We start from the raw sequence: 27154 nt of genomic DNA on the forward strand, positions 1-27154 counted from the left end.
CTCAGGTACAAACAAACAAAGAAGTATAAGATGGGTGTAACGTGTGGGCGTGATGCACAGAGGTGTTGATGTTTAGGGAGAGTCTCTCACAGCCTAAAAGTCTGAACACATGATCGTCAGTGATTAGGAGCAGGAGAGATGTGTAAGATCCCAGAACTGGAAGAATTTTTATTGGACGTGGCTCTTGCCTGTTCCTCGGTGGCTTGCTAGGCTATATTAGAGTCAACCATATTACGCTGGCTCTGGAGTCACGTGCTCGCCAGACCAGGTAAGGATAGCAGATTTCTTATCTTAAAGGGCATTAGTGAACCATGTGGGCTTTTGCAACAATTGACGTAAGTTTCATGAACACCGTTACTAAGATTAGCTTTAGATTCCAGCTTTATGTATTATACTTTAAATTCCACCCGCTGCTGTGGTGGGATTTGAACCAATATCCCCAATGCATTACCCTGGGACTCTGAACTACTAATGCTACTAAGCCACTATGTCACTGTATTCCCCTAATGGAGAGTTCTCAGAATTTTGTAAGGCTGAAAGAGATAGGAAATTGCCACAAAAGAATCTTAAATCTGAGATGTCGGGGGTCTGGGAACCAATGTAAATTGACCATAAGGTTGGTGGGTGGATAGGACTTGCAGTGGGCTTGGATACTGACTGTGAAGGATAGATTCTTGGGGTCTCTGATGTAACAGTGTGAGAGTGGGAGAAAAAGTCCTGGCAGAAAGTTCTCTGGCTGTGACAAAATAGCAGGCTGGAACCAGAATAGTCTAACTTGTGGGAGTTCACCTCTGTTATCCTGACAGCAGTTTACATTCCTCCTCCCATGCAAACATGAAGACCGTGCTGGATGAAATCTACACCTCTACAAATAGCTTTGAGTCAAAATATCCTGAGGCCTTGTTTATTGTGGCTGGGGACATCAATCAGGTCAAGCTCAAGAGTGTGCTACCAAGATACCACCAACATGTCTCCTGTTCCACCAGAGGCCCAAACATCCTAAACCACAAATATCAAACACGCCTACTGCTCTATTGCCTGCCCATACTTTGGCAAATCAGACCACAAGACTGTGCTCCTACTCCTAGCTTACAAGCAAAAACTGAAACAGGAGAATCCATCAAACAAAATTGTGCAATATTGGTCTGAGGAATGGGATGACCTCCTACGGGACTGCTTAGAGTCAGTAGACTGGTCAGTATTTAACAACTCTGCAATAGCCTGAATGAGTATGCCACAACAATAACTGACTTCATTAGTAAGTGTGTAGAAGACTGTGTGTCAAGGAAACAAATCCATGTGTTTCCCAACCAGAAACCATGGATGAATGGGAATATCCACTACTTCAGCAAGCAATCAAATCAGTCGATCTTGACCAATACAAGAAAGTCAGATATAATCTAAGAAGATCCATCAAAGATACCAAAAAACAGCACCAGATCAAGCTGGAGTCCCAGGCTAGCCACATTAACCCCCACCGACTATGGCAAGGTCTGCAAGACATAACCGGTTACAAGATGAAGGCATGTAAAATCGCCAGCACCAATGCACCCCTCCCTGATGAGCTCAATGCATTCTATGCCCATTTTATGCAAGAGGTCAGTGAGAGTGTGCCCTTCACTCTGGAAGTCTTGATGGACCTGTATCTGAGATCATCATTGCAAATGTTAGCAGCCTTTTTGAAGGTTAGCTCATGGAAAGCGACTGGCCCGAATGGAGTACTTGGATGAGCACTCAGATTCTGCACTGCCCAGCTGGCGGGGGTATTCACCGGCATCTTAAACTTTTTACAACAATCCGAGATTCCTATCTGCTTCAAGAAGACAATCATCGTGCAAGTACCAAAGAAAAGCCAAGCATTGTGCCTTAATGACTATCATCCGGTGGCTCTGACATCTATCACTGAAAAGTTAGTCATGGCACGAATCAGTGCCGGCCTCCCAGATTGCCTGGATCAACTATAGTATGCCTACCACTGTAATAGGTCCACAGTAGACGCCATCTACCTGACCCTGCAATCAACCCTGGAACACCTAGAAAACAAAGACACCTATGTCAGATTCCTATTTATCAGCTGCAGCTCAGCTTTCAACATTATTATTCCTATAAAGCTCAACTCCAGACTCCATGGCCTGGGGCTCAGCTCTTCCCTCTGCGACTGGATCCTGAACTTCCTAACTCACAGCCCACAATCAGTAAGGATAGGCAACAGCACCTCCTCCACAATCATGCTGAAGACCGATGCCCCACAAGGCTGTGTCCTCAACTCCTTACTATACTCCTTTATATGCATATGACTGTGTGGTCAAATTCCCCTCCAACTTGATCTTCAGGTTTGTTGAGGACTCCACCGTAGTGGGTCGGTTCTTAAACAATGACGAGACTGAGCACTTAAAAGAGATAAAGGAACTAGTGTGATGGCAATAATCTCTCCCTCAATGTCAACAAAACGAAGGAGATAGTCATCGACTTCAGGAAGCATAGTGGAGGACAAGCCCCTGTCCACATCAATGGGGGATGAAGTAGAAATGGTCTAGAGCTTCAAGTTTTTAGGTGTCCAGATTACCAACAAACTGTCCTGGTCCTCCATGCTGACACTATAGTTAAGAAAGCCCAGCAACGCCTCTATTTTCTCTGACAGCTAAGGAAATGTGGCATGTCTCCTACGACTCTCTCCAAATTTTACAAATGCACCATAGAAAATATTCTTTCTGGTTGTATCACAGCTTGGTATGGCTCCTGCTCTGTCCAAGACTGCAAGAAACGACAAAGGGTCATGAATGAAGCCCAGTCCATCACACATACCAACCTCCCACCCATGACACTGTTCACACTTCCCACTGCCTCAGAAAAGCAGCCAGCATAATTCAGGACCCCACGCACCGCGGCCATACTCTCTTCCACCTTCTTCTGTCGGAAAAATGATATAAAAGCCTGAGGACACATACCAACCGACTCAACAACAGCTTCTTCCCTGTTGCCATCAGACTTTTGAATGGACTACCTTGCACTAAGTTGATCTTTCTCTGCACCCTGGGTATGATTGTAACACTACATTCTGCACTCTCTCCTTTTTCCTCTCGATGAATGGTATGCTTTGTATAGTGTGCAAGAAACAATTCTTGTCACATGTATTTGTATACAGTGAAAATAATAAATCAAGTCAACTAAGTGGGATTTTGAAAGAGAGGTGTTAGCAAAGGATGATATAGTTGACCTTGTCATTAGGAATTCCATTGGCAATCTGTACTGCATAGGTAATGGTTGCAACCCAGAAAAATGGGTTGGAGGGTGAGCTACCTCCTCCCTTACTATGAATTATCTTGCTGCTGGAAAGAAAATCTGGCCATTGCTGTTTTGGTTATGACTCCAAATCTAACCACTATATTAATTCGGAATTGTAACCACAATAATATCATCCATATTATCTTGTCAGGTTTTACAATGTTTTAACTAATGACTTGCCATTTTTCTGGTTAGTTTACTCGAATAATTCGATTTTCTTTTTAGACACTTGATAGTTTTGTTTAAGGGATAAATAGCTACACTGTTTGTCAAATATTCACCAAATAGGGGAGGTGGTGGCATAGTGATATTGTCTCTGGATTAGTAATCCAGAGGTGCAGGGTAATCATCTGGGGACCTGGGTTTGAATCCCATCTTAGCAGATGGTGGGATTCAAACCCAGGTCCCCAGAGGATTACCATCAAACCGAGGGATCAACCCTGATTCAATGAAGAGTGCAGGAGGGCATGCCAAGAACAGCACCAAGCATGTGAGGTGTCAATCTAGTGAAGCTACAACACAAAACTACTTTTGTGCCAAAAACATAAGTATCAGCTAATATACGGAGCTAAATGATTCCACAACCAGTGGATCAGAAGTAGGTCCTGCCACATCCAGCCATAAATGTTGGTGGACAATTAAGCAACTCACTGGAGGAGGAAGCTTCACAAATAGCCTCATCTTCAATGAAGGCCCAACATATCTGTGCAAAAGGTAAGGTTGAAGCATTCACAACAATCTTCAGCCACAAATGCACAGTGGTTGATTTATCTCGGTCTTCTCCAGAGGTTCCCAGCATCACAGATGTCAGTCTTCAGCCAGTTCAATTCGCTTCACATAATTATAAAGAAAAGGCTGAAGGCACGGATATGGCAAAGCCTAGGGGCCCTGCCAATGTTCCAGCAATAATCCTGAAGCCTTGTGCTTCAGAACTTGCTATGTCCCTAGCCAAGCCATTCCAGTACAGTTACAAACTGGCATCTACCCGGCAATGTGGAAAATTGCCCATGTATGTCCTTTACACACAATATAGGACGGAATACAACTGGACCAATAATTGCTTTATCAGTCTACTCTCGATCATCATTCCTCTCTATGAATGGTATGAAAGTGATGAAAGGGGTTATCAACAGTGCTATGAAGCAGTACATACTCGAAACAGCTTGCTCATTGTGTCTTACTTTAGGTTCTGCCAGGGCCACTCATCTCCTGACTTCATTACAGCCTTGGTTCAAACATGGACAAAAAGGCTGAACTGGCTAAGGCTACTGTCAGAGATGAGGTGGCAGTGACCCTTGACATCAAGGTAGCATTGACCAAGTATGGCATCAGGGAGTCTAGCAAAATTGGAGTCAACGGAATTGGCGGGGGGGAAACTCTGCTGGGTTGGGGTTCTACCTGGCACAAAGGAAGATGGCAGTGGTGATTGGAGGTCAATCATTATAACTTCAAGACATGGCTGCAGGAGTTCTTCAGGATAGTGTTATAGGCCCAACCATCTTCAGCTGCTTCATCATTGAAGATCCAATTATCACCCCTTGATGTTCAATGGCATTACCATCGCTAAATTCCCCACTATCAACATCTGGCAGGTCACCATTGACCAGAAACATAACTGGACTAGCCATATACATACTGTGGCTACTAGAGCAGGATGAAGGCTAGGAATCCTGCAGACAGTAATTTGCCTCCTGACTTCCTAAAGCCAGTTCATCATTCCAGGACACAAGTCAGGAACGTGATAAAATACTATCCACTCGCCTGGGTGAGTGCAGATCCAACAACACTGAAGAAGCTTGACACCATCCAAGACAAAGTAGCCCACTTGATTGCTACCCCTTTCATAAACACTCAATCCCTCCACTACCAATAAACGGTAGCCGCTGTGTATGCCATGTACACAGTGCACTGCAACGTACTTGCCAAGATACCTGAGACGACACCTCCCAAACCCATGCCCACTACCACCTAGACAGATGAGTTGCAGATACCTGAGAATGCCACCAGCTGAAGGTTCCCTTCTAAGTCACTCACCATCCTGACTTAGAAATATATCACTGTTCCTTCACTATCGATGGGTCAAAATCCTGGAAAACTCTTCCTAACAGCGTTGTGGATGTACCTGCACCTCAGGGACTACAGCTGTTCAAGAAGACAGTTCACCACTACCTTCTGAAGGGCAACTAGGGATGGACAATTGATGCTGGCCTCGCCAGTGATGCCTATATCCTGTAAAATAAAAAAGACACAATACAACTGTTTCAGATGCCTTAGGTTAAAATGGATGTGTCCAAGAAACTTTTGGGCCCAATCTAAAATGCAGCAAGAGATGACCATTGACTTTGAGGCACACCCAAATCACTCAGAATCTGCATCTGCTACCACCAAGAATCAGAAATTACAGACGTGCAAACAGCATCATTGTGTCTCAATCTCAGGAGGTGTGACAAGTTTTGCAAAGACAGGTAGTCAATGCTTGCAGCATGTTCTGTGCTTTGACTGCATTCGTCCTTCTGATTTACTTCTCTGTTTAGATCTATAGCCTTTCAGTAATCTGCATCCTGTCTTCCACAGTTTAATTTAATGCTTGATAAACCACAGTAATAATTTTTCCTATTATTTCTCCCCACTGGAGACGTTTTTGCTCTTGGACAGGTGTGCCACATAGGTAAAGAAGGTAAGGGGGGAGAAGGGAGGTACCTGCTAGAGTGGTTGGAGAAGGTTTAAACTAATATGGCAGGGTAATGGGAATCTTTGCAAGGATTCAGAGCAGGGGGAATTAAGAACAAGAGGAAAAGACAGTAAGGAGAATAAAGAAAGTGATAGGTAGAGAAATCAAGGGCCAGAGTCAGATAAGGACCGAGTAAAAAATAGTAAGAAAAGGAAAAGAAATGTTAAAAGTGCCCCCCTTAAGATTTTGTACGTGAATGCTTGAAGCATTTGAAACAAAATGGATGAATTTGTAGCACAGATAGATGTAAAGGGGTATGATATAGTTGGCATTTCGGAGACTTGGCTCCAAGGTGAGCAAGGATGGGAAATAAACATTGAAGGTTATTCAGTGTTTAGGAAGGGCAGACAGAAAGAAAAAGGTGTGATTAAAGGTGTTATTGTTATGCTGCTGAGGGAAGATATTAGCATAAATTACATGAATCTGTATGGGTCGAGTTAAGAAACAATAAAGGGCAAAAAACATTGGTGGGGGTGGTATATAGACCAAACTACAGTGGTAATGTTGGGAAAAGCATTAGACAGAAATCAGAGATGCATGCGTTAAAGCAGCATCTATGATTATGGGCAACTTTAATGTGCATATGATCGGGAGAATCAGATTAGTCACAGTACAATAGAGGAGAAATTACTGGAGTGCATTTGGGATGGTTTTCAGGAGCAATACGTTGAGGAATCAACAAGGGATCAGGCCATATTGGACTGGGTGTTGGGCAGCGAGAAAGGATTAGTTGTGAATTTAGTTGTGAGAGAGCCCTTGGGGACGAGTGACCATTATATGGTAGAATTCTATGACAAGGTGGATAGTGACATAGTTGATTTTGAGACCAGTGTCCTGAACCTCAATAAAGGTAACTGATGGTATGAGGCATGAATTTTCCATGACGGACTGGGAAACATTACTGAAAGAAAAGACAGTGGACAGGCAATGGCAGGCATTTAAAGAATGAATCGATGAACTCCAGAAGTTGTTTATTCCTGTTTGGTGCAAGAATGGCAAGGGAATTGTGGCCAAACCATGGCTTACAAGAAAAATTAGAGAGAGTTTCAGATTCAAGGAAGAAACATACAAATTGAAAAGAAAAATCAATAGGCCCGAGGATTGGGAGCAGTTTAAAATTCAGCAAAGGAGGACCAATGGATTGATTAAGAAGGGAAAAATGGATAGTGAAAGCAAGCTACCAGGGAACATAAAAACTGACTGTAAAAATTTCTAGTTATGTAAAGAGAAAAAGGTTGACAAAAATGAATGTAGACCCCTTATGTCAGAGATAGCAGAATTCACAATGGGGAATAAAAAAATAGCTGAGGAACTAAATTTGTACTTAGCTAATGCTCTTCCTTTGTGAAGACTGAAGCAATGAGGAGAGGTTGGAGAAACTTGGTTTGTTCTCACTGGAACGACAGAGGTTGAGGGGTGACCTAATAGAAGTCTACATGATTTTGAGGGGCATGGACAAAGTAGATTGTCAGAAGCTTTTTCCTAGGGTGGAAGAGTCAATTACAAGGGGGCATAGGTTTAAGGGGCAAGGTTTGAAGGAGATGTACGAGGCAAGTTTTTTTACACAGAGGGTGATGGGTGTCCAGAACTCGCTGTTGGGGGAGGTAGTGGAAGCAGATATGATAGTGACTTTTAAGGGATGTCTTGATAAATACGTGAATAGGATGGGAATAGAGGGATATGGTCCCTGGAAGAGCAGGGGGTTTTAGTTCAGTCAGGCAGCATGGTCGGTGCAGGCTTGGAGGGCCGAAGGACCTGTTTCTGTGTTGTAATTTTCTTTATTCATGTCTGAGAACAAAGAACAATGTGCTGAGAAACACGTGTTAGTGAGGAGCTGAAGGAATTCAGCATTAGTGGAGAAATGATTTTGGGGAAACTGATGGGATTGAAGGTGGATAAATCTCCAGGCCCTGATAATCTTCATCCCAGAGTATTTAAAGAAATGGCCCTGGAAATAGTAGATTCTTTGGTTATTTTCCAAAATTGTTTGGACTCTGAAATAGTTCCTACAGATTGGAGGGTAGCTAATGTAAGTCCACTATTCAAAAAAGCAGATAGAGAGAAAACGATGAACTATAGACCAGTGAGCGTAACATCAGTACTGGGGAAGTTGCTAGATTCTATTATTAAGGATTTATAACTTGGCATTTGGAAGTTGCTCCAGGGAAGAGGGGGAGGGGGATATATCAGATGAAGTCAGCATGAGTTTGCAAAAGGAAAATCATACTTGATGAATCTATTCGAATTTTTTGAGAATGTAACTAGTAGAGTTGACTGAGGAGAACCAGTGGATGTGGTTTATTTAGACTTTCAGAAAGCTTTCGACAAGGTCTCACATAACAGACAACTATGTAAAGCTAAAACACAGTTTTAGGGTTTGTAGGTAATGTTTTGAGATAGATAGAAAGCTGATTAGCAGATAGGAAGCAAAGAGTAGGCATAAATGTGTCTTTTTCTGATTGGCAGTCAGTGACCAGTGGGATTCTGTAAGGATCTGTGCTAGGACTTCAACTGTTCACATCATGTATTAATGCTTTGGAAGAGGGAACTGAAAGTATTATCCCTAAATTTGCAGATGATACAAAGTTGGGTGGGAGGATGAGATGTGAGGAGGTTGCAGAGATGCCTCTGCATGATTTAGACAGGCTGAGGATGTGGGTATCTGCATGGTGGATGATGTATAATGTGGATAAACATGAGATTATCCACTTTCGTAGCAATAGTAGGAAGACAGATTATACTTGAATAGCCATAAATTGAGAGAGGTGGATATTCAATAAGACCTTGGGAGTCCTCATGCATCAGTCACTGAAAGTAAGCATGCAGATACAGTAGGCAGTAAAGAAAGCAAATGATATGTTGCCTTCATAGAGAGAGGATTCAAGTATAGGGTTAGGGATATTTTGCTGCAACTGTATAGGGCAATGGTGAGGCTGCACCTGGAGTATTGTGTGCAGTTTTATTGTCCTTGCCTGAGGAAAGATCTCCTTGCTATAGAGGGAGTACAGCGAGTGTTTACTAGGCTGATTCCTGAGATGGCAGGTCTGTCATATGAGGAGAGACTGAACTGGTTAGAATTATATTCACTGGAGTTTAGAAGAGTGAGAAGGGATCTCATAGAAACTTGTAAGATTCTAACAGGGTTAGACAGAATGAATTCAGAAAGACTGTTTCCAATGGTGGGGGAGTCCAGAACTATGAACATAGTTTGAGGATAAGGAGTAAATCTTTTAGAACCAAGGTGAGGAGAAATTTCTTGACCTAGATGGTGATGGAGTGTAGAATTCACTACCACCAAATGAAGTTGAGGCCAAAACGTTGTGATTTCAAGAAGAAATTAGGTATAGCTTTTGGGGCTGAGGGCATCAAGGGATATGGGAGGAAGGGGGGATAGGATATTGAAATCGATGATCAGCCATGATTAAGATGAATAGCGGAGCAGCCTTGAAGGCCCAAATAGACTATCCCTGCTTCTAGTTTCTATATTTCTAAATTGAAAGTATAATGAATAGTTATATTTTTGTTTGTCTTGAACTTATTGGGACAATTCGCAGGAATGCCCAATATATACTTCATGAGAAGAGTGCCGATTGGTTAGCAAGAGGAATTTGATTTGGTCCATTTATGTTGTTACATTGCATCCCTAGATGACCTCATCATAAGGTATACCTGTTTGAAACACACCCTTGTAAACTCATTTAAGCAGATGGTTTGGTAGTGTAGTTAACGATGCCACCAAACATATAGTAAACCTCTCTGAAAGCCAGGGGTTTGTTCTTGCATATAGTTTCAATGTTGGTCTGCCTGCAGCCCAGATCAAACTGGAAAAAGTGTTTACTGAGTTCAAACTCCTCTCCTCTCAGATATCCTGTCACAAACCAGCATCCGCTGGAAATGCTGGATCATTGAAAGTGTGCCTAGCTGATCTAGTGCATGCAATCATTCAGTATTCAGCAACATGCATTTGAAGATCAGCCAATGTACTGACACCGCACCCACACACACACACACACACACACATACATACAGCTGTTGAACACCACTTAAAAGATGCATTGAGGGTGGAAAGGGTGCAGAATGTACTCTTGGGGGAGGACTTTAGTGTCTGCCACCAGGTGTGGCAGAGCAGCACCACTAGACTGAGCTGGTCAACTGCTAAAGGATGTAGCTACCAGACTAGAAATGCAGCTGATGGTGGGAGAAAAAACAAGAGGTAAAAACATACTTGATCTCAATCTCAAAAATCTGCCTGCCATAGATGCTTCTGTCCATGAGAATATTGGTGGGAGTGCCGATGGGCATTAATTCTCATTTTCACCCTCTGTGTATGGCACTATCACCATGCTAAATGGGATAGATTCTGAACATAAAACTGGGCAACCTCAAGGCACCGTGGACCATCAGAAACACACTGTAATCTCTTGGCCTGGCATATACCCACTTGACCATTACCACTATGTCAAGGGATTAACCCGGATTCGATGAAGGATGCAGGAGGACATGTCAGGAGTAGCACCAGGCATACCTTACATTGAGATGTTGACCTAGCGAAGCTACAACACAGGACCACCGTGTGCCAAATAGCATAAGCAACAAATAATAAACATAGCTAAGGTTCCATAACTAACAGGTCAGATCTAAATTCTGAAGTACTTTCACATTCAGTTTTGAATGGCGGGTGGACAATTAAATGAGCAGCTAGAGAAATAGGTTCCACAAATTTCCACATCTTCCATGATAGAGGAACCCAGCACATCAATGCAAAAGATAAGGCTGAAGCATTTACAATAATCTTCAGAAGTGCTCAGAAAATAATTTACCTTGGCTTCCTCCAGAGGTCTCTAGAATCACAGTTGCTAGTCTACAGCTAATTTGATTCATTCCATGATAATCAGAAAATGGCTGAACTCACAGAATACTGCAAAGGCTATGAGCCCTGACAATTTTTAGGCAATAATACTGTGCTCTAGAATGTTTTTCACCTCCAGTCAAGCTGTTCCAGTACAGCTACAACTCTGGCATCTACCTGGCAATGTGGAAAATTGTCCAGGTATGTCCTGTACACACACTGTAGGACACAATACAACCAGACTAATAATTGTCTTATCAGCCTACTCTCCATAGAATCATAGAAACCCTACAGTGCAGGAAGAGGCCTTTTGGACACAATACAGCCAGACTAATAATTGTCTTATCAGCCTACTCTCCGTAGAATCATAGAAACCCTACAGTGCAGGAAGAGGCCTTTTGGCTCATCGAGTCTGCACCAACACAATCCCACCCAGGCCCTAACCCCATATCCCTAAATATTTACCCGCTAACCCATGCATCTCAGGACACTAAGGGGCAATTTCAGCATGGCCAATCAACCTAACCTGCACATCTTTGGACTGTGGGAGGAAACCGGAACACCCAGAGGAAACGCACGCAGACACGAGGACAATGTGCAAACTCCACACAGACATGACCCAAGCCAGGAATCGAACCCAGGTCCCTGGAGCTGTGAAGCAACAGTCCTAACCACTGTGCTACTGCACCGCCCTTGATCATCAGTAAAGTGATGAAAGGGTCATCAACAGTGCTATCAAGCAGTACTTACTCAGAAACAGCTTGCTCACAGATGCTTACTTTGGGTTCTGCCGGGGCCACTCATCTCCTGACTTCATTACAGCCTTGGTGCAAACATGGACAAAAAGCTGAACTGCAGACCTAAGGTGAGAGTGACTTATTTCGACATCAGTGAAGCATTTGACAGCCCTTGCAAAACTGCTGTCAATGGGAATCGAGGGTGGGGGTGGGGGAGGACGGTAGGGGGCTCTCCACTGGTTGGAGCCATAACTAGCACAAAGAGAATGAGTATGGTTGTTGGAGGTCAAACATATCTGTACCAGGACATCACTGTAAGAGTTCCTTGGGGTAATGTCCTGGCCCAGCCGTCTTCAGCTTCCTTCCATCATAAGATCAGATTTGGGGATGTTTGCAGATCGCTGCATGATGTTCATCATCTGTGATCCTGAGATACTATGTCCTAATGCTGCAAAACATGAACAATATCCAAGCTTGGACTGATAAGTGGCTAGTAACATTTTGCGCCACACAATTGCCAGGCAATGACCATCTCCAACAAGAGACAACCTAACAATCACCCCTTGACATTCAATGGCATTACCTTTGCTGAATCCCTGGTATTCATATTCTGGGGGTGACATTGACCAAACATCTAATTGGATTAGCCTTATAAATATTGAGGCTATGAGAGCAGGTCAGAAGCTAGGAATCCTGTGGCAAGTAATTAACTTTCTGTCTCCCCAAAGCCTGTCCATAATCTACAAAGAACATGTCAGAAGTGTGATAGAATAATCCCCACTTGCTTGGATGAGTGTAGCTCTAACAATACTCAAGAAGTTTGATACCATCCAGGACAAAGCTGCCTGGCTGAGTTGTACCTCATCCAGAAATATTCATTTCTTCAAATGCACCATGGCAGCAGTGTGTACCATCTATAAGGTGCTTTGCAGGAACTCAGTAAGTATCTTAGAGAGCACTTTCCAAATCCACAACGACTACCATCTAGAAGGACAAGGGCAGCAGAGTCATGGAACACCAGCACTTAAAAATTTCCACTCAGCATCCTGACTTGGAAATATCAATCTCTGGGTCAAAATCCTGGGACTCCCTACCTAACGGCAATGTGGCTGTTCTTACAACATGGACTGCAGCAATTCAAGAAGGCAGCAGTAAAGAGCATCTAGGGATGAGCATTAAATGCTGGACTAGCCAGTGATGCCCACATCCTAAAAACAAATTTTAAAAATTGCAACACTTTGAGGCCAAACCAGACAAACCTATATCTGTAGACCTGACAAGGGAACTGGAATCGTCATTCTTAACAAGTGTGGCTATATCAAAAAATTGGTTCCGCTCTCAATGAGGGATCCAAACACGTATTCATTGGACTTGCTGCTCAGTATGAGTGGGCAGCCTTACTCAAAATCAAGCTAAGGAACATTAGTTGGACCTGTGTAAGAGCAACAAGCTACTGGCTGATATACTTGATAGGATTCATCCTCATGGCTTACTGCATCCATGTGCCTGTGGGCTGCCCAGGACACACAAGTGGTGTCTCATTACAGCCTATCTTTGTGATCGGTTCTACACAGCATGAATTGGTCAATGGTTGGGTGAGTTGCAATAGCCAGCTTTGAGCAAGTTTTCCACATGTGTGATGAAGGATTCCTTCACGTTTGTGAAGAGCATACATGAATTCCAATATCAACACTGATGCTATATCCATATCATTTAACAAATTGCTAGCTTATTAGAGTTTCTACAGTGCAGAAGCAGGCCATTCAACCCATTGAGTCTGCTCCAACTCTCCAGATAAAGGATCTTATCCATGCCCATTTCCCCACCCTATCCCAATAACTCCACATTTATAATGACACGGCATGGTTGTTAGATGTGGATTGGCCATAATCAAAGAGTGGGTTATGGGGATTGGCCCTCAGGTAGGGTGCCCTTTGGTGGGTTGGTGCAGACTCTGGGCCAAATGGTCTAATCTGCACTGTAGGGATTCTATGGTTAATCCATTTAGGATCTACACACCTATGGACATGAAGGGACAATTTAGCGTGGCCAATCCACCTAACCCGCATACCTTTGGACTGTGGGCGGAAACCTATGCAGATACAGAGGCAATGTGCAAACTTCAGATAGTCACTCAAGGCTGGAATTGAACCTGCGTCCCTGGTGCTGTGAGGTAGCAGTGCTAACCAATGTGCCACCATGCCACCCAGATTCACCAGTGTATCATTAAAGGAAGTCATAGACATTTGTACTGTAGTATTATATCATGATGATCTAGACCCGCTGCCGTTGTGTAAATCAGTACTCACTGAACTGATGAACTCAGGTGCAGCAGGTGGTCGGGAAGGCGAATGGGATGCTGGCCTTCATCGCGAGGGGGATTGAATATAAAAGTAGGGAGGTCTTGCTGCAGCTGTATAGGGAATTGGTGAGGCCGCAGCTGGAGTACTGTGTGCCGTTTTGGGCGCCGTACTTACGCAAGGATATTTTGGCCTTGGAGGGAGTGCAGAGGAGGTTTACTAGGCTGATGCCGGAGTTGAGGGGGTTGAGCTATGAGGAGAGGCTGAATAAACTAGGCTTGTACTCGTTAGAGTTTAGAAGAATGAGGGGAGATCTCATTGAGACGTATAAGATGATGAATGGGATGGATAGGATAGAGGTGGAGAGACTCTTCCCGCTCAGAAAGGATAGTAGGACTAGGGGGCACAGCCTCAAGATAAAGGGGGGGCGGTTTAGAACGGAGTTGAGGAGGAACTTCTTCACTCAAAGGGTGGTGAATCTCTGGAATTCTCTGCCCGTTGAAGTGGTGGAGGCTGCCTCGCTAAATATTTTTAAGACGCGGGTTGATGGGTTTTTGATAAGAGAGGGGATTAAGGGTTATGGGGAGAGGGCGGGAATGTGGAACTGAGCCACGACAGATGAGCCATGATCTTATTGAATGGCGGGGCAGGGTTGAAGGGCTAGTTGGCCTACTCCTGCTCCTATTTCTTATGTTCTTATGTTCTAACTCAGTAACTTACGCAGTTGAGTTCAGTTTTAATGACAGCATATAGGTCCAAATGGATGGTGTTGCCATGGAGTCCCCTCTAGGCCCAACTCTCTCAAACATCTTTGGGTCCCACGAGAAACTCATTTTAAATGGAATGACCCCATCCCCCTACTCTTGTATATTTTCGATACGCAGATGATGCATTTACTATATTTGCATCTGCAGCTGCAAATAAGAATTACCTTGCACTATTTAGTGAACACAATCCTGTGCCCAAATTCATCTTTGAAATGGAGCAATTAAATAACCTCCTTTTCCTTGACATGCGAGTTGAGAAATCTGCTACAGGATTCTCTACTACCACTTACTGAAAGCCTACCTTCATTTGTCAATGTAAGCATTCAGACTCCTACTTTTCTACATATGTAAGATTAGCCTTATCAGCAACCTTGTAAACAGGATCCTAGCCATGTTACTGTATAAGCTTGATTCAGAAATAGGGCACATCAAAGCCATCCTGTGAGATAATGGCCTTTTCAGATCATTGCTCTTTGTTCTTCATGAAAACTAGTGTTTGGGTCTAAGGCTGACGCTCTCGGTCATGGAAAGTGCGTAGTCTACCTCAGATTACCCTGCTTTATTTATTTTATTAGTCACCAGTAGGCTTACATTGACACTGCAATGGAATTACTGTGAAAAATCCATAGTTGCCACACTCCGCCGCCTGTTCACTGCTAATTCACCTAACCAGCATGTCTTTTGGACTGTGGGGAGAAACCTGAGCACCCGGAGAAAACCCACACAGACACTGGGAGAACGTGCAGACAGTGACCCAAACCGGGAATCAAACCTGGGTCTCTGGCACTGTGAAGCAGCAATGGTAAAGTTTCGCAAAAAAATTTGAACAACAGGCAAAGCTAGCCATTTCACACTGCTACTATGCAGCAGCATCATGAGTGGTGTTCACAACTAACAGGATGCAGCCATCAAGCCAAAACTTTTTGCCTAGCACAAAAATAAGTAATATAGTATATGAATTTCAGGACAGGTGTGATGTAGGTAGGCAAGCTGTACATTCCAAAGACTGCAAACTCTGCACAAACAGTGACCCAAGCTGGGAATTGAACCCAGGTGCCTGGCGCTGTGAGGCAGCAGTGCTAAGCACTGTGCCACTGACAACCAATTTACAACTATCGAAAAGGCTTGTAATGTGGCACACTTATGAGTGCTAGGAGCTACATATATTAATACACAGAGCCCTGTTCTTTGCTGACTGAAAGATCATGTACACATTATGCCTGTTTCAAAATGGGCTATAGCCATTCTCTAGTTCATTTCAACCGGCCAAGTTTGAATTTCAACAAAACTTGGCAATTAACTGGTACATTCTTCATGGCAACACCTCAATCAGAGTCCACTTGCCAACCATTTGACACTCCTCTCATGAAGTATAAATTGCTTTCTCTTTTACAGAAATGCAAGGTTAAAAGATTTGACAACATTTTTACAATAATATTCAAGTTTTGTATGACCAAATGATGGTTTGAACTCAGTTACTTGTACTCTAAACTGAACCTTTTAACACAAATTTCCTTTTACACCCATTTGACTTATATCATCAAAAACTCAAGTCAGGTACTTATCAGAAATTGGAAGATCAACCATTTGGTCTGAGTACTCTTTCAAAGATTGGTGTAAGGTTTGAGATTTCCTGGGCCTTCCATTTACTTCTGACAAGGTGGTTCCTTTGAATTTCCTTCTACCAGCCCACAGTTGTAGACTGTCAGTCAAGTATAGGAGTCACTAGCTTAGCCACAACAGTTCAGAACTCTGCTGACTTTAATGTTTTTAACTAATATCATTTTCCTAGTTTTACAAATCTCTCTTCCTCTCTTCTCAGCTTCGCTACCCTAGAAATCCAACCCACAGTTGAATCTGTTGGTATTCAATGATGTTAAACTCTTTCAGCTAGTACACAAAATTTCAACTTAGTTCTGCTTGAAAAAGATTGTCTCTGCAGCCAGTATATTCTAAACTAAATTGCTTGAATACAGAACCACACATTGGAATTTGCTCTCCCTGTAATTAACTTTTTGCTTAATTAATTTACCATTGTTTATCTCCTGAGCTGCCTAGTCACATGATCAGTTACTGGAAGAAGTTGTTTTGTACAAGAAATCATAAAGTCATGGAGTCATACAGTGCAACAAAGGTTCACTGACTATCTACCACTAAAGGTGCACTAATCCCATTTTCCTGCACTTGTCCGATATCCTTAAATATATTACAGGTGTTCATCCAAATATTTTTTAAAGTTTGTAAGGTTTCTAGCCTCAACTACCCTTCCCAGGCAATGCATTCCAGATCCCCACTACCCTCTGTGTAAATGTCTTTTTCTCAAGGTGGAGTTGCATTGCATTTTCCCAAATCCCCTCTGAATCTCCTGCCTCATACCCTAAAACTATGTCCCTCGTGATTGACCCTTCAATCACGAGCTGCTCCCTAGTCACCCTGCCCATACTCATCATAATACACCTCAATCAAGCACTTCCCCCTTGAACAGAGAGGAATTAAGAGTTTGTATCAAAGCCCCTGCAACTTTCTGCCTTGCTTCCCACAGTAGCTTGGAATGTACTTCATCTGGGCTAGAGGACCTGTCCAATTTAACCTCGATGTGGAGATGCTGGCTTTGGGCTGGGGTAAACACAGTAAGAAATCTGACAACACCAGGTTAAGTCCAACCGATTTATTTGATAGTAAACTCACTAGTTGAAATCCGCCAGCATAATTACCCAATTATTATTCTTATACCCTTCTGTGAACTGTCTACATATTTGCCCTTCTATTTCCTCCAGAGAAACCTAGATTTTAAGGGTACTACCACCTCAACATAAACTATAGGGTTTCTTCCCCACTGCACCCCCATAATGCTGGTCTGAAAATAAAGAATTAGAAAACTTCATTGGTGAGATGTTTTATCCAGTGAATAACTGAATCACACAGAGAATGAAGGATCTAGGTTTATCTTCTTCTGTCTGTGATAAATTATATCAGCTGACGTGGGGGCAGGGGAAGTTGTTTTAATGCCACTAAATTAAGGGGAAAATCAGCCAGGGTTTCATTTAGTGAGTACAACTATAAATCTCAGATGAGACCAAAGTACTTTTTACCAGTTGCATCTTAAAGCTCATGGAAACACACACAAGTAACATTTAGGTGCGAATCTTGATGCCCTTGCAACTGTTCTACTGTTACCATTTTCAGGGACAAAAATGTACGAAACTGGGGAGGGACAGAATCCATCTTTATATTAGAAGTGTATATATTTTATTGATTTTTCTCCCATTTTATGGTCAAGGTCTGAAGCATGAAGAATATCACAGAAAACCCTTCTTTCAGAGTAATCGGAACTCCTGCCAGCACGTTGGACACTGCAGAATTTGCCATTATGCCTGACAATCTAACCGTGGCTGACATTGTTGTCATGGCCTTGTACCTTATATTTGTCTTAATTGTAGGATGCTGGGTAAGGTCTCTGTTTATCAAACTACTGGCTGAAAACAGATTTTTCGTTAAAATTTATTTTATGTCCTTTGAAGAAATGGTCTCTCCTTTAGGAGTTGGCTTGAAAATCAATGATTCTGGCCATTAAACACACACTTGGACTCCAAAATTTCAATCCAGATCAGAGAAGCAGGTTTTCACCTGAAATAACCTTTCACGGGACTTCAGTTTTAAAAAAAATCTAAATCAGGCAGATGTTCTAATTGCAACTGGAATTGGGGTGGATCCTACAGCCTCAAGGATTTCACTTCATTTTTGTGGAGATAACTTTTCATTTTGTGGTTGCCATTAGAGGATTTTCTGCCTGTATCACCTAAATCAAAAGGAATGTATGGGGGTTACTTCCAGGCACCTTTCACACTTTCTGTGGCCTGCTGTGAAACTAACTGGCATGATGCTCACTGAAGACAGTAATCAGATTCCAAACATTTATTTTGGAAAGATAGTTGATTGATAGGAGGCCCACTTGCTTTACTAGGAACAAAGGACGAGAGAGCCATTTCCCAGTGCTCCCACATTCCTTCAGTAACCCAGATCAGATGACTTAATGTGCCTTTGTGGGTATAAGTAGCCAGCAACAGCCTGTCCCTGGTACAGAGACACAAGCCTGCAGCTAAGGCAGATAAAGGTTCCATTCCAACACATTTGTAACATAAATCAATGAAACTCATGCTCTTGCTGTTTCCTATCTCTTTAAATAATTATTTTAATGTGAATTTTAATGAGAGAAATGGTTGGTATCAGTTACAGAACCTGTAAAACTAAGCAATTTGTCCTGAATAAGATCATAAGATATAGGAGCAGAATTAGGCCATTTGACCCATTGAGTCTGCTGTGCCATTCAATCAAGGCTGATATGATTATCATTCCCATTCTCCTGCCTTCTCCCCTTAACCCTTGATCCCCTTATTGTCCAAGAACCTATCTACCTCTGTCTTAAAGACACTCAATGACCTGGCCGCCACAGCCCTCTGTAGCAATGAGCTCTACAGATTCACCACCCTCTGGCTGAAGAAATTCTTCCTGATCTCAGTTCTAAAGGAGCGTCCCTTCATTCTGAAGTTGTGCTCTCGAGTTCTTGTCTCTCCCAGTAATGGAAACATCCTCTCCACGTCCACTCTATCTAGGCCTCTCAGTATTCTGCAATCGTTCTAAATTCCATTGAGCATAGCCCCTGACTCTTCAACTGCTCCTCATATGACAAACCTTTGATTCCTGGAGTCATTCTTGTGCACCTCTTTTACTCCCTCAAAGGCCAGCCCATCCTTCTTTCGTATAGGGTCCAGAACTACTCACAATATTCCAAATGGGGTCTGACCAGAGCCATGTGCCAGTGGGCAGATTTAATGGTCTTGTTTGTCCCGAAACCTTAAACTCCCAGCTGAGGTCAATGGACCTTCTCAAGCTTTACCCTTTGCCTGCTCCGATTCCCATGGTGGGCGGGTTGGTAAAATTGCAGCCCGTTTCTACTGCCTGTTTTGTACAAACCGCTCACAATTATTAATGGACCTACCTTACATAAATTTGATCTTTCTCCACACCCTAGCTATGACTGTAACATTACATTCTGCACCCTTTCCTTTCATCCTCCCAGTATACTCTGTGAATGGTATTATTTGTATGTATAGACGATAGTTTTCGTTGTATACCAATACATGAGACAATAACATTGTCTATTTACAAAGCCGAATATCTTATTAGCTTTCTTCATCATCTTATCAGTTTACTCTAATGCCTTCCAAAATTAGTAAATATGCATCACTAGGTTCTTCCCCCCTTGCATTATGCTCAAAAAAATACAACTGAGATTGTATTACCACTCTATGTTGTTTCTCCCAAAGGGCATCACTTCACACTTTTCCACATTAAATTGTATTTGTCATGCATCTGCCCTTTTCACCAGTTTATGGCCTGCTGAATTCTTCTATCTGTTTACTATATTGACAAGTTTGTGAACTATATCCATAAACTACATCCATATTCAGAACATTTATTTACAACCAGAAAATCAAAGCTCCACATACGAATCCCTGAGAGAGCCACTCTAAAGTAAAAGTTTATTTATTAATTAAAAATAAGGCTTACATTAACACCGCAATGAAGTCATGTGAAACTCCCTTAGTTGCCATAAAGCGGTGCCTGTTTGGTTCAATGCACATCACCCCAGAATATGGGAATCTTTTATTAACCATATATGCTGAAAGAAATGTTAATTGACAAACTTATAAATAGTGAGAACCCTTGACAAACTTGACAACCATCAAAAGGATGAGTGTCACAATAAAACTTTGCCGGCACAGATCTCACCCAAATATACATCTTCTGGTGCAACATAAAGCACCATCTATCATTCTCACTAATTTTCAGTAACGGGTCATTAGTAAGTCAAGAAGGTTAATTATTAGCCAGTAATTTTTATTTCTCATTTTTTTCCCCTTGAACTGGACTTTCAGAATCAAGTAAACAATGTGTGTTGACCGACTATTTAAGCAAGTGTGTTTAATAAGTGAGCCCAACACTGCTGCTATCTTTATCATAAATCCCGTCAGGAGCAGAATAGGGGTTACAATATCAGAATTTATTGATTAGACCTCATTCTCACCTGTTTAAAATATAACAAATCTGGCCATTAACAAAGCTCCCACAAATGTCCTTTCATGGAGTATCAGTTTAAAATCTCACTTAAAAGATAATGTTGGTGTAATTAATTAATGGGAAATGTAGATTATCACTCATGGCCCACATAATTATTTACGAGCATTTTTTGGGTCTTGTAACACCTACTTTTGCCTTCATCCTGTACAAGGCTACTGTATAGCAGAAACAGCACAGAGCTGTAACATTGCACTAAAAAACAGTGACGAATTTATGTTTGTATTGCATTTTTAACAAATTGTTCAAAAACTCTTCACAGCAGCATTATAAAATAAAATGAGTCACATAGGGAGGTACTGGGTCAGGCCTTCAGGAGTGTTCTCAATGAATAAAGGAAAATAGAGAGATGGAGAGGTGTAGGGAGAGAATTCCAGATTTTAGGGCCTATTTGTCTTGAATTAACAAACTTGTCTTAGATTAAGAATGATGCATTTCTTCTGATTTTCTGTTAGTCTATGTACAGGAGAAAGAGAAGCACTGTCCATGACTATTTTTTGGCGGGAAGGAACATAACCTGGTGGCCAGTGAGTATTTTATATCATATCTTCAGTGGGTGACCAGCGTTTGACACTGTTTTCAGACTTCTATCTCTTTTGTATAGATTGGAGCATCGCTGTTTGCTAGCAATGTGGGAAGTGGCCAGTGAGTATTTTATATCATATCTTCAGTGGGTGACCAGCGTTTGACACTGTTTTCAGACTTCTATCTCTTTTGTATAGATTGGAGCATCGCTGTTTGCTAGCAATGTGGGAAGCGGCCATTTCATTGGGTTGGCTGGGAGCGGAGCATCTGATGGAATTGGTGTTAGTACGTTTGAGTGGAGTGTAAGTTATTTCACACATCATTTTAATTTGTAAAATGCTCCAAACCAAAGCAGTCATGGGAATAGGATTCAGCCATTCAAGCCCTTGAGCCTGTTCTACCATTTGGTGAAATCATAGTTAATCTATATTTTAGCTTCATCCACCTACCTTGCCAGCGTATGGCACAGATCTAGGGTTTTGGGCAAGAAGTGCAGGGTAGATATGATACTTCTTCATTGACTCAAGGGGTGTTGGCTTCACTGGCTAGGCCAATATTCATTATCTATCCCTAAATACCCTTGAGAACATGGTGATGAGTGGCCTTCTTGAACTGCTAAAGTCTAGGTATGTAGACAGTTCTGTTAGGGGGGAAGTTCCAGGTTTTTGACTCAGTGATAATGAAGGAACGGCATTATATTTCCATGTCAGCATGATAAGCAGCTTGGAGGGGAACTTCCAGGTTGTGATGTTCCCATGTATCTGTTGCCCTTGACCTTCTTATGATCGTGGTCTTGGGTTTGCATGGTGCTGGCTAAGGATCCTTGTTGGGTTCTTTGGATGCATCTTGCAGATGTTACACACAACTGCTACTGTACATCGGTAGTGGAGGGAGTGAATGTTTATGATGGATTATATGGTTACCAGTCAAGTGAGCTGCATGTCCTGGATGATGTCAAGTTTCTTGAGTGTTGTGGGAGCTGCACTCAGCCAGGCAAGTGGAGATTATTCCATCACACTCCTGTCTTGTTCCTTCTAAATGATGGACAGATTTTTGAGTTTGGAGGTGACTTACTTGCCACAGAATTCACAGATCTGCTCTTGTAGCCACAGTATTTAGATGGTTAATCCAATTAAATTTCTGGTCAATGGTAACTCCAGGATGTTGATGATGGGGATTTCAGCGATAATAGTGCTGTTGAACATCAGAGGGAGATGGTTAGAATCTCTCATTGGATAGAGTCATTGTCTGGCACTTGTGTGGTGCAAATGTTATTTGCCACTTATTATCCCAAGCCTGAATGTTGTCCAAGTCTACTGCTTGTAGCGGAGTCATGAATGGTGCTCAACATTTTGTGATCATCAGCAGAAATCTTCAGTCCTGACTTTATGATGGAGGGAAGGTCATTGATGAAGCAGCTGAAGGCGATTTGGCCAAGTACACTGCCCTGCCCTATCTTCCTTTGTGCTAGGTATGTCTCCTGAGTGTTGAGTTTTCCTTCTGATTCCCATATTTTCACTTGTACAGCTTGGGAAGCAATTATAGTTCGATATCAAGGTTAACAATGCTTCAACTAACAAATTATGCTGCCACCAGGAATAGATCTCTTCAGGCATAACTTCAGTATGAGGGTGATGGTTTGACTTGGATGGCCACTGTCTCAATTCCCAGGTGTGACTCAATCTGTGTAGTAGGAAGCATCCTAGGATCTTGGTATTTGGGAATAGTGCTTGTGCTGTGGATATTGGTAAGCAGTTTTGCTAGCCACTTTCTTCCCTGTAATCCAATGTTCTTCAAGAATCCATATCAATCCAATCAACTCCCGTTGCCATGCCTGATTCAATTGCCATCTGAGTGATGTCCACTTCCTCTTCTGTGTAAGGGCTTAGGAATTGTGTGTGCTCTGAGGGAGTCTTGAGAGAACATAAGAATATAAGAAATAGGAGCAGGAGTAGGTCATCTCGCCCTTCGAGCCTGCCCCGCCATTCAATAAGATCATGGCTGATCTGAAGTGGCTTAGTTCCACTTTCTCGCCCTCTCCCCATAACCCTTAATCCCCTTGCCTATCAAAAACCTATCTACCCGTGTCTTAAATATATTTAGCGAGGCAGCCTCCACCACTTCAACGGGCAGAGAATTCCAGAGATTCACCACCCTTTGAGTGAAGAAGTTCCTCCTCAACTCCGTTCTAAACTGCCCCCCCCCGCCTTATCTTGAGGCTGTGCCCTCTAGTCCTACTGTCCTTTCTGAGCGGGAAGAGCCTCTCCACCTCTATCCTATCCATCCCATTCATCATCTTATATGTCTCAATGAGATCTCCCCTCATTCTTCTAAACTCTAACGAGTACAAGCCTAGTTTATTCAGCCTCTCCTCATAGTTCAACCCCCTCAACTCCGGTATCAGCCTAGTAAACCTCCCCTGCACTCCCTCCAAGGCCAAAATATCCTTGCGTAAGTGCGGCGACCAAAACTGCACACAGTACTCCAGCTGCGGCCTCACCAGTGCCCACCAGAGAGACTGCATCAAGGCTGTTTTCACCATCTTATCTTCCCTGCTAGCCAGTAGCTGTGAGTTTATTAGGAGCTTTGAAGCAACAGCATCAACATTAAATTTGGACCACTGGTATGGTTGTTGCTTGGCTTCTCCCAAGGCATGTAGTTCCCATACCTATTAGCTTGAATGTGTGGTCAATTTTCTTTGTTGTTATCCACCTCCTTATGTATTGTACTTCACCTTGAGGAATGGTGTTGCCACATCAAAGTCTTCATTTTCCCTGTATTCTTTCAGGAACCATTCACTTTCCAAGGTCCAACAAGGGATGAAAATTTTTCCATACCATCAGTAACAAATTTGATGGCGATAAATTTGGATAGTTGAGTAAAGCAATTCTTTTTGGGACAGGGTGGAATCTGGTTAATGATGACTTCCAACTACCTGCTGTAGACATCTCAGTTGTCCTTCCACAGATTCCAAGTTTAAATTTATGCCAGTAAGGGTTGGGTGATATAGGAAGTGGGGGAAAATGGGCAGCACTTATTGGAGCATGTTAGTCGTTGACCATTGTTTTTGTGGATTGTGAAGCAAAGATTAGGTGAGTGATCCTTCTTCCACCTGGCAAAATGGAATGTGCTAAGCAGCTTTAGGTCATGCACAGAGGCATCGGTCCAAGTGAGGGCAGCAGAGCAACAATACTGATTGGCTGTTTCAGGTAAAATTTGCGTAGGCACAGTCACTGCTCCAGAAGGTGGACTTCCAAGAAGACACCATCTGCCTTTGTGTGAAGGCAAGTGCCCAGGTGAAGCCAGCAGGGTGGTGATGCTGATTGGCTGTTTCAGCTAAAATTTGCATAGGCACAGTCACCACTACCAGAAGATGGACCTCTGGAAGATGCTCTCTGTCTTCATGTGAAGGTAAGTATCCAGGTGAGGGCAGCAGAGTAGTGACACTGATTGGTTGCTTGAGGTAGGATGTGCATAGGCACTGTCACTGCTACCAGAAGACATCCTCTGTCTTCATGTGAAGGCAAGCTGAGGGCAGTAGAATGGCAATGTTAATTGCTTCAGATAAGATTTGCATAGCTGCTGTTACTGCTACCAGAAGGTAGTTTGTGGAGGAGCTGTTTTAAAGGGACAGTTAAACCCCAAACATTACATCAGTGTTTTCCTCTTTTAACCAATAAATGTCACTGGGAGGACCACAAGCTAGGTAAAGGTGAGTTGAGTTGAGATTATTTTATCCTTTTATCTGTGCAAGGGCAGTATGGCAGCGGTATGCTCCTTCTGCCAGGTGTGGGAAATTAGAGAGCAACCTAGTCTCCCTGAAAACTTTGTCTTCAGGAAGTGTGACCAGCTGCAGCTCCTCACAGACCACATTGTTTGGTTGGAGCACCAAGTGGACATACTGCAGAGCATACAGGGGGCAGAGAGTGTGATAGACACTAATTACAAGGAGGTTGTCACACCACAACTTTACCTTGCAGGAGCCTCCTGTGGCTATTCCCCTTTCAATCAGATATACAGTTTTGGATACTGTTGAGGAGGATAGCCTATCAGGAGAAAATACCAGCAGCAGCCAGGACTGTGGCACCACATCTGGTTCTGCTGTAGAGTAGGGTCAGACAAAGAGAAAGCAAGCAGTAATAATAGGGGACTTGCTAGTTAGATGCTCTGATAGGCGTTTCTGTGGCCGCAATCAAGACTGAAGGTTGGCGTGTTGCCTCCTTGGTGCCAGGATCAAGGACATCTCTGAGCAATTGTAGGATATTTTTAAGGGGGAGGGTGAACAGCCAGAAGTCGTTGTACATATTGGTACCAATGACATAGGTAGGAAAAGGAGTGAGGTCCTGATGTGTGAACATAGAGTTAGTCAGAAGACTAAAATGCAGGACAGCGAAGGTATAATTTCTGGACTACTACTAGTGCCATGTGCTAGTGAGGGTAGGAATAGGAAGATTAGGTAGTTGAATGCATGGCTTGAGAACTGATGCACGGGGCTGGGATTTAGATTTTTGGATTATTGGGATCTCTTCTGGGGAAGGGCTGACCTGTTCGAGAGGGATGGGTTACACCTGAACTGGAGGGGGACTAATATCCTGGTGGGGAGGTTTGCTAGAGCCACTCAGGAGGGTTTAAACTAGTTTGGCAGAGTGGTGGGATCCAAAGCAGTAGGGAGACAGAAAAGAAGGTTGAAGTGAGCACAGAAGTTAAAGTGAGCATATTAAGTGGTAAAGGCAGTGTCAGTAATCCTAATACTAGACAGATCAGACAAAAGCAAGAGAGAGAGCAAGGGAAGTCCAGATTAAACTGCATTTATTTCAATGTACCAGGCTTAACAGGCAAAGCAAATGAACTCAGGGCATGGTACATGGGACTGGGATATTATAGCAATTACTGAAACATGGTTAAGGGAAGGACAGGACTGTCAGCTCCATGTTCCAGGGTACAGATGCTATAAGAAAGATAGAACAGGAGTGTTGTAAAATCAGTCTGTTTTAACCCTTATACGGTGGACAAATAACTACAAGTAGACGTCTTATTAGTACAAACAATATTTATTTAAACCCATACAATCAATAATCACCCACCTGACCAACAATAAGTTATCTTACAGAATATCTTATAGAATTCAAGTACAATACAAGACCTTGACTTAACTTTGTGTGACTGACAAGTACCCAAACAGACATTGGCCTTTATCTGTGCACTGGTTTTGGTAGTTGTCTGTAGTTTGGTCCTTTGGTCTGGCCTGGTCTGGTCTGGCATTCTGGCTGTAGTCTTTCTTCCTTCCTTCTCGCGTGTGGTGGCTCTCCTCTTGCTGGCGATGTTCACCATTGTTGTAGCTCGTTTGTGGGGTCAGAGAGAGAGAGAGATTCCTGGTTGTGCAGCACCCTTCATACCCCATTTGGCTTCATGCCCCTTTTTTTGGCCATTGCCAATCAATCAATCAGGACTTGATCACCCTGATCGATAAGAGTCCAATCAGGTGCAACCACACCGATCTCTGGGTGTGTCCCCAGCGGCCATGCCTGTAGGTGTTGTAGGCACATAGGTCACATACCTTCCTCCTAAATAAGGATTCACGGTGTCCCTATGTCTGGCACACAACCCAGTGTGACCAGAAAGTCTCTTTCATCCTGGAGATGGCCCATATCCTGTTTATTCACTCATCAGGGTTGCAGCCTGTTTGTCTTTGTCTGTCTTTAAACTGCAGCCTGTCGGTTTAGTTTCTTGCCCAATTGTCAGAGTGCTTTACAAAACGCCATTTTAGCTAGCTCGTTTGGCTATAGGAAGTAAGAGAGGAGGGGGAGTTGCACTTTTGATTA

At 42.9% G+C, this 27154-nt stretch overlaps 1 protein-coding gene across 1 annotated transcript in view; it reads left to right on the forward strand.

Moving 5' to 3' along the window:
• Positions 1 to 17958: 17958 nt before the first annotated feature.
• LOC145355183 (sodium/myo-inositol cotransporter 2-like) overlaps positions 17959 to 27154 on the forward strand; it is a 126986-nt gene continuing 117790 nt past the window's right edge. The window contains exons 1-3 of the mRNA XM_080207096.1: positions 17959 to 18117; positions 21263 to 21334; positions 21530 to 21634. Coding sequence (XP_080063222.1) covers positions 17959 to 18117; positions 21263 to 21334; positions 21530 to 21634 — 336 coding nt within the window. The remainder of the gene's footprint in view (positions 18118 to 21262; positions 21335 to 21529; positions 21635 to 27154) is intronic.

This window comes from Carcharhinus amblyrhynchos, chromosome 18 (genome assembly GCF_965287045.1).
Source record: "Carcharhinus amblyrhynchos chromosome 18, sCarAmb.v2.hapA, whole genome shotgun sequence".
Lineage (NCBI taxonomy): Eukaryota > Metazoa > Chordata > Chondrichthyes > Carcharhiniformes > Carcharhinidae > Carcharhinus > Carcharhinus amblyrhynchos.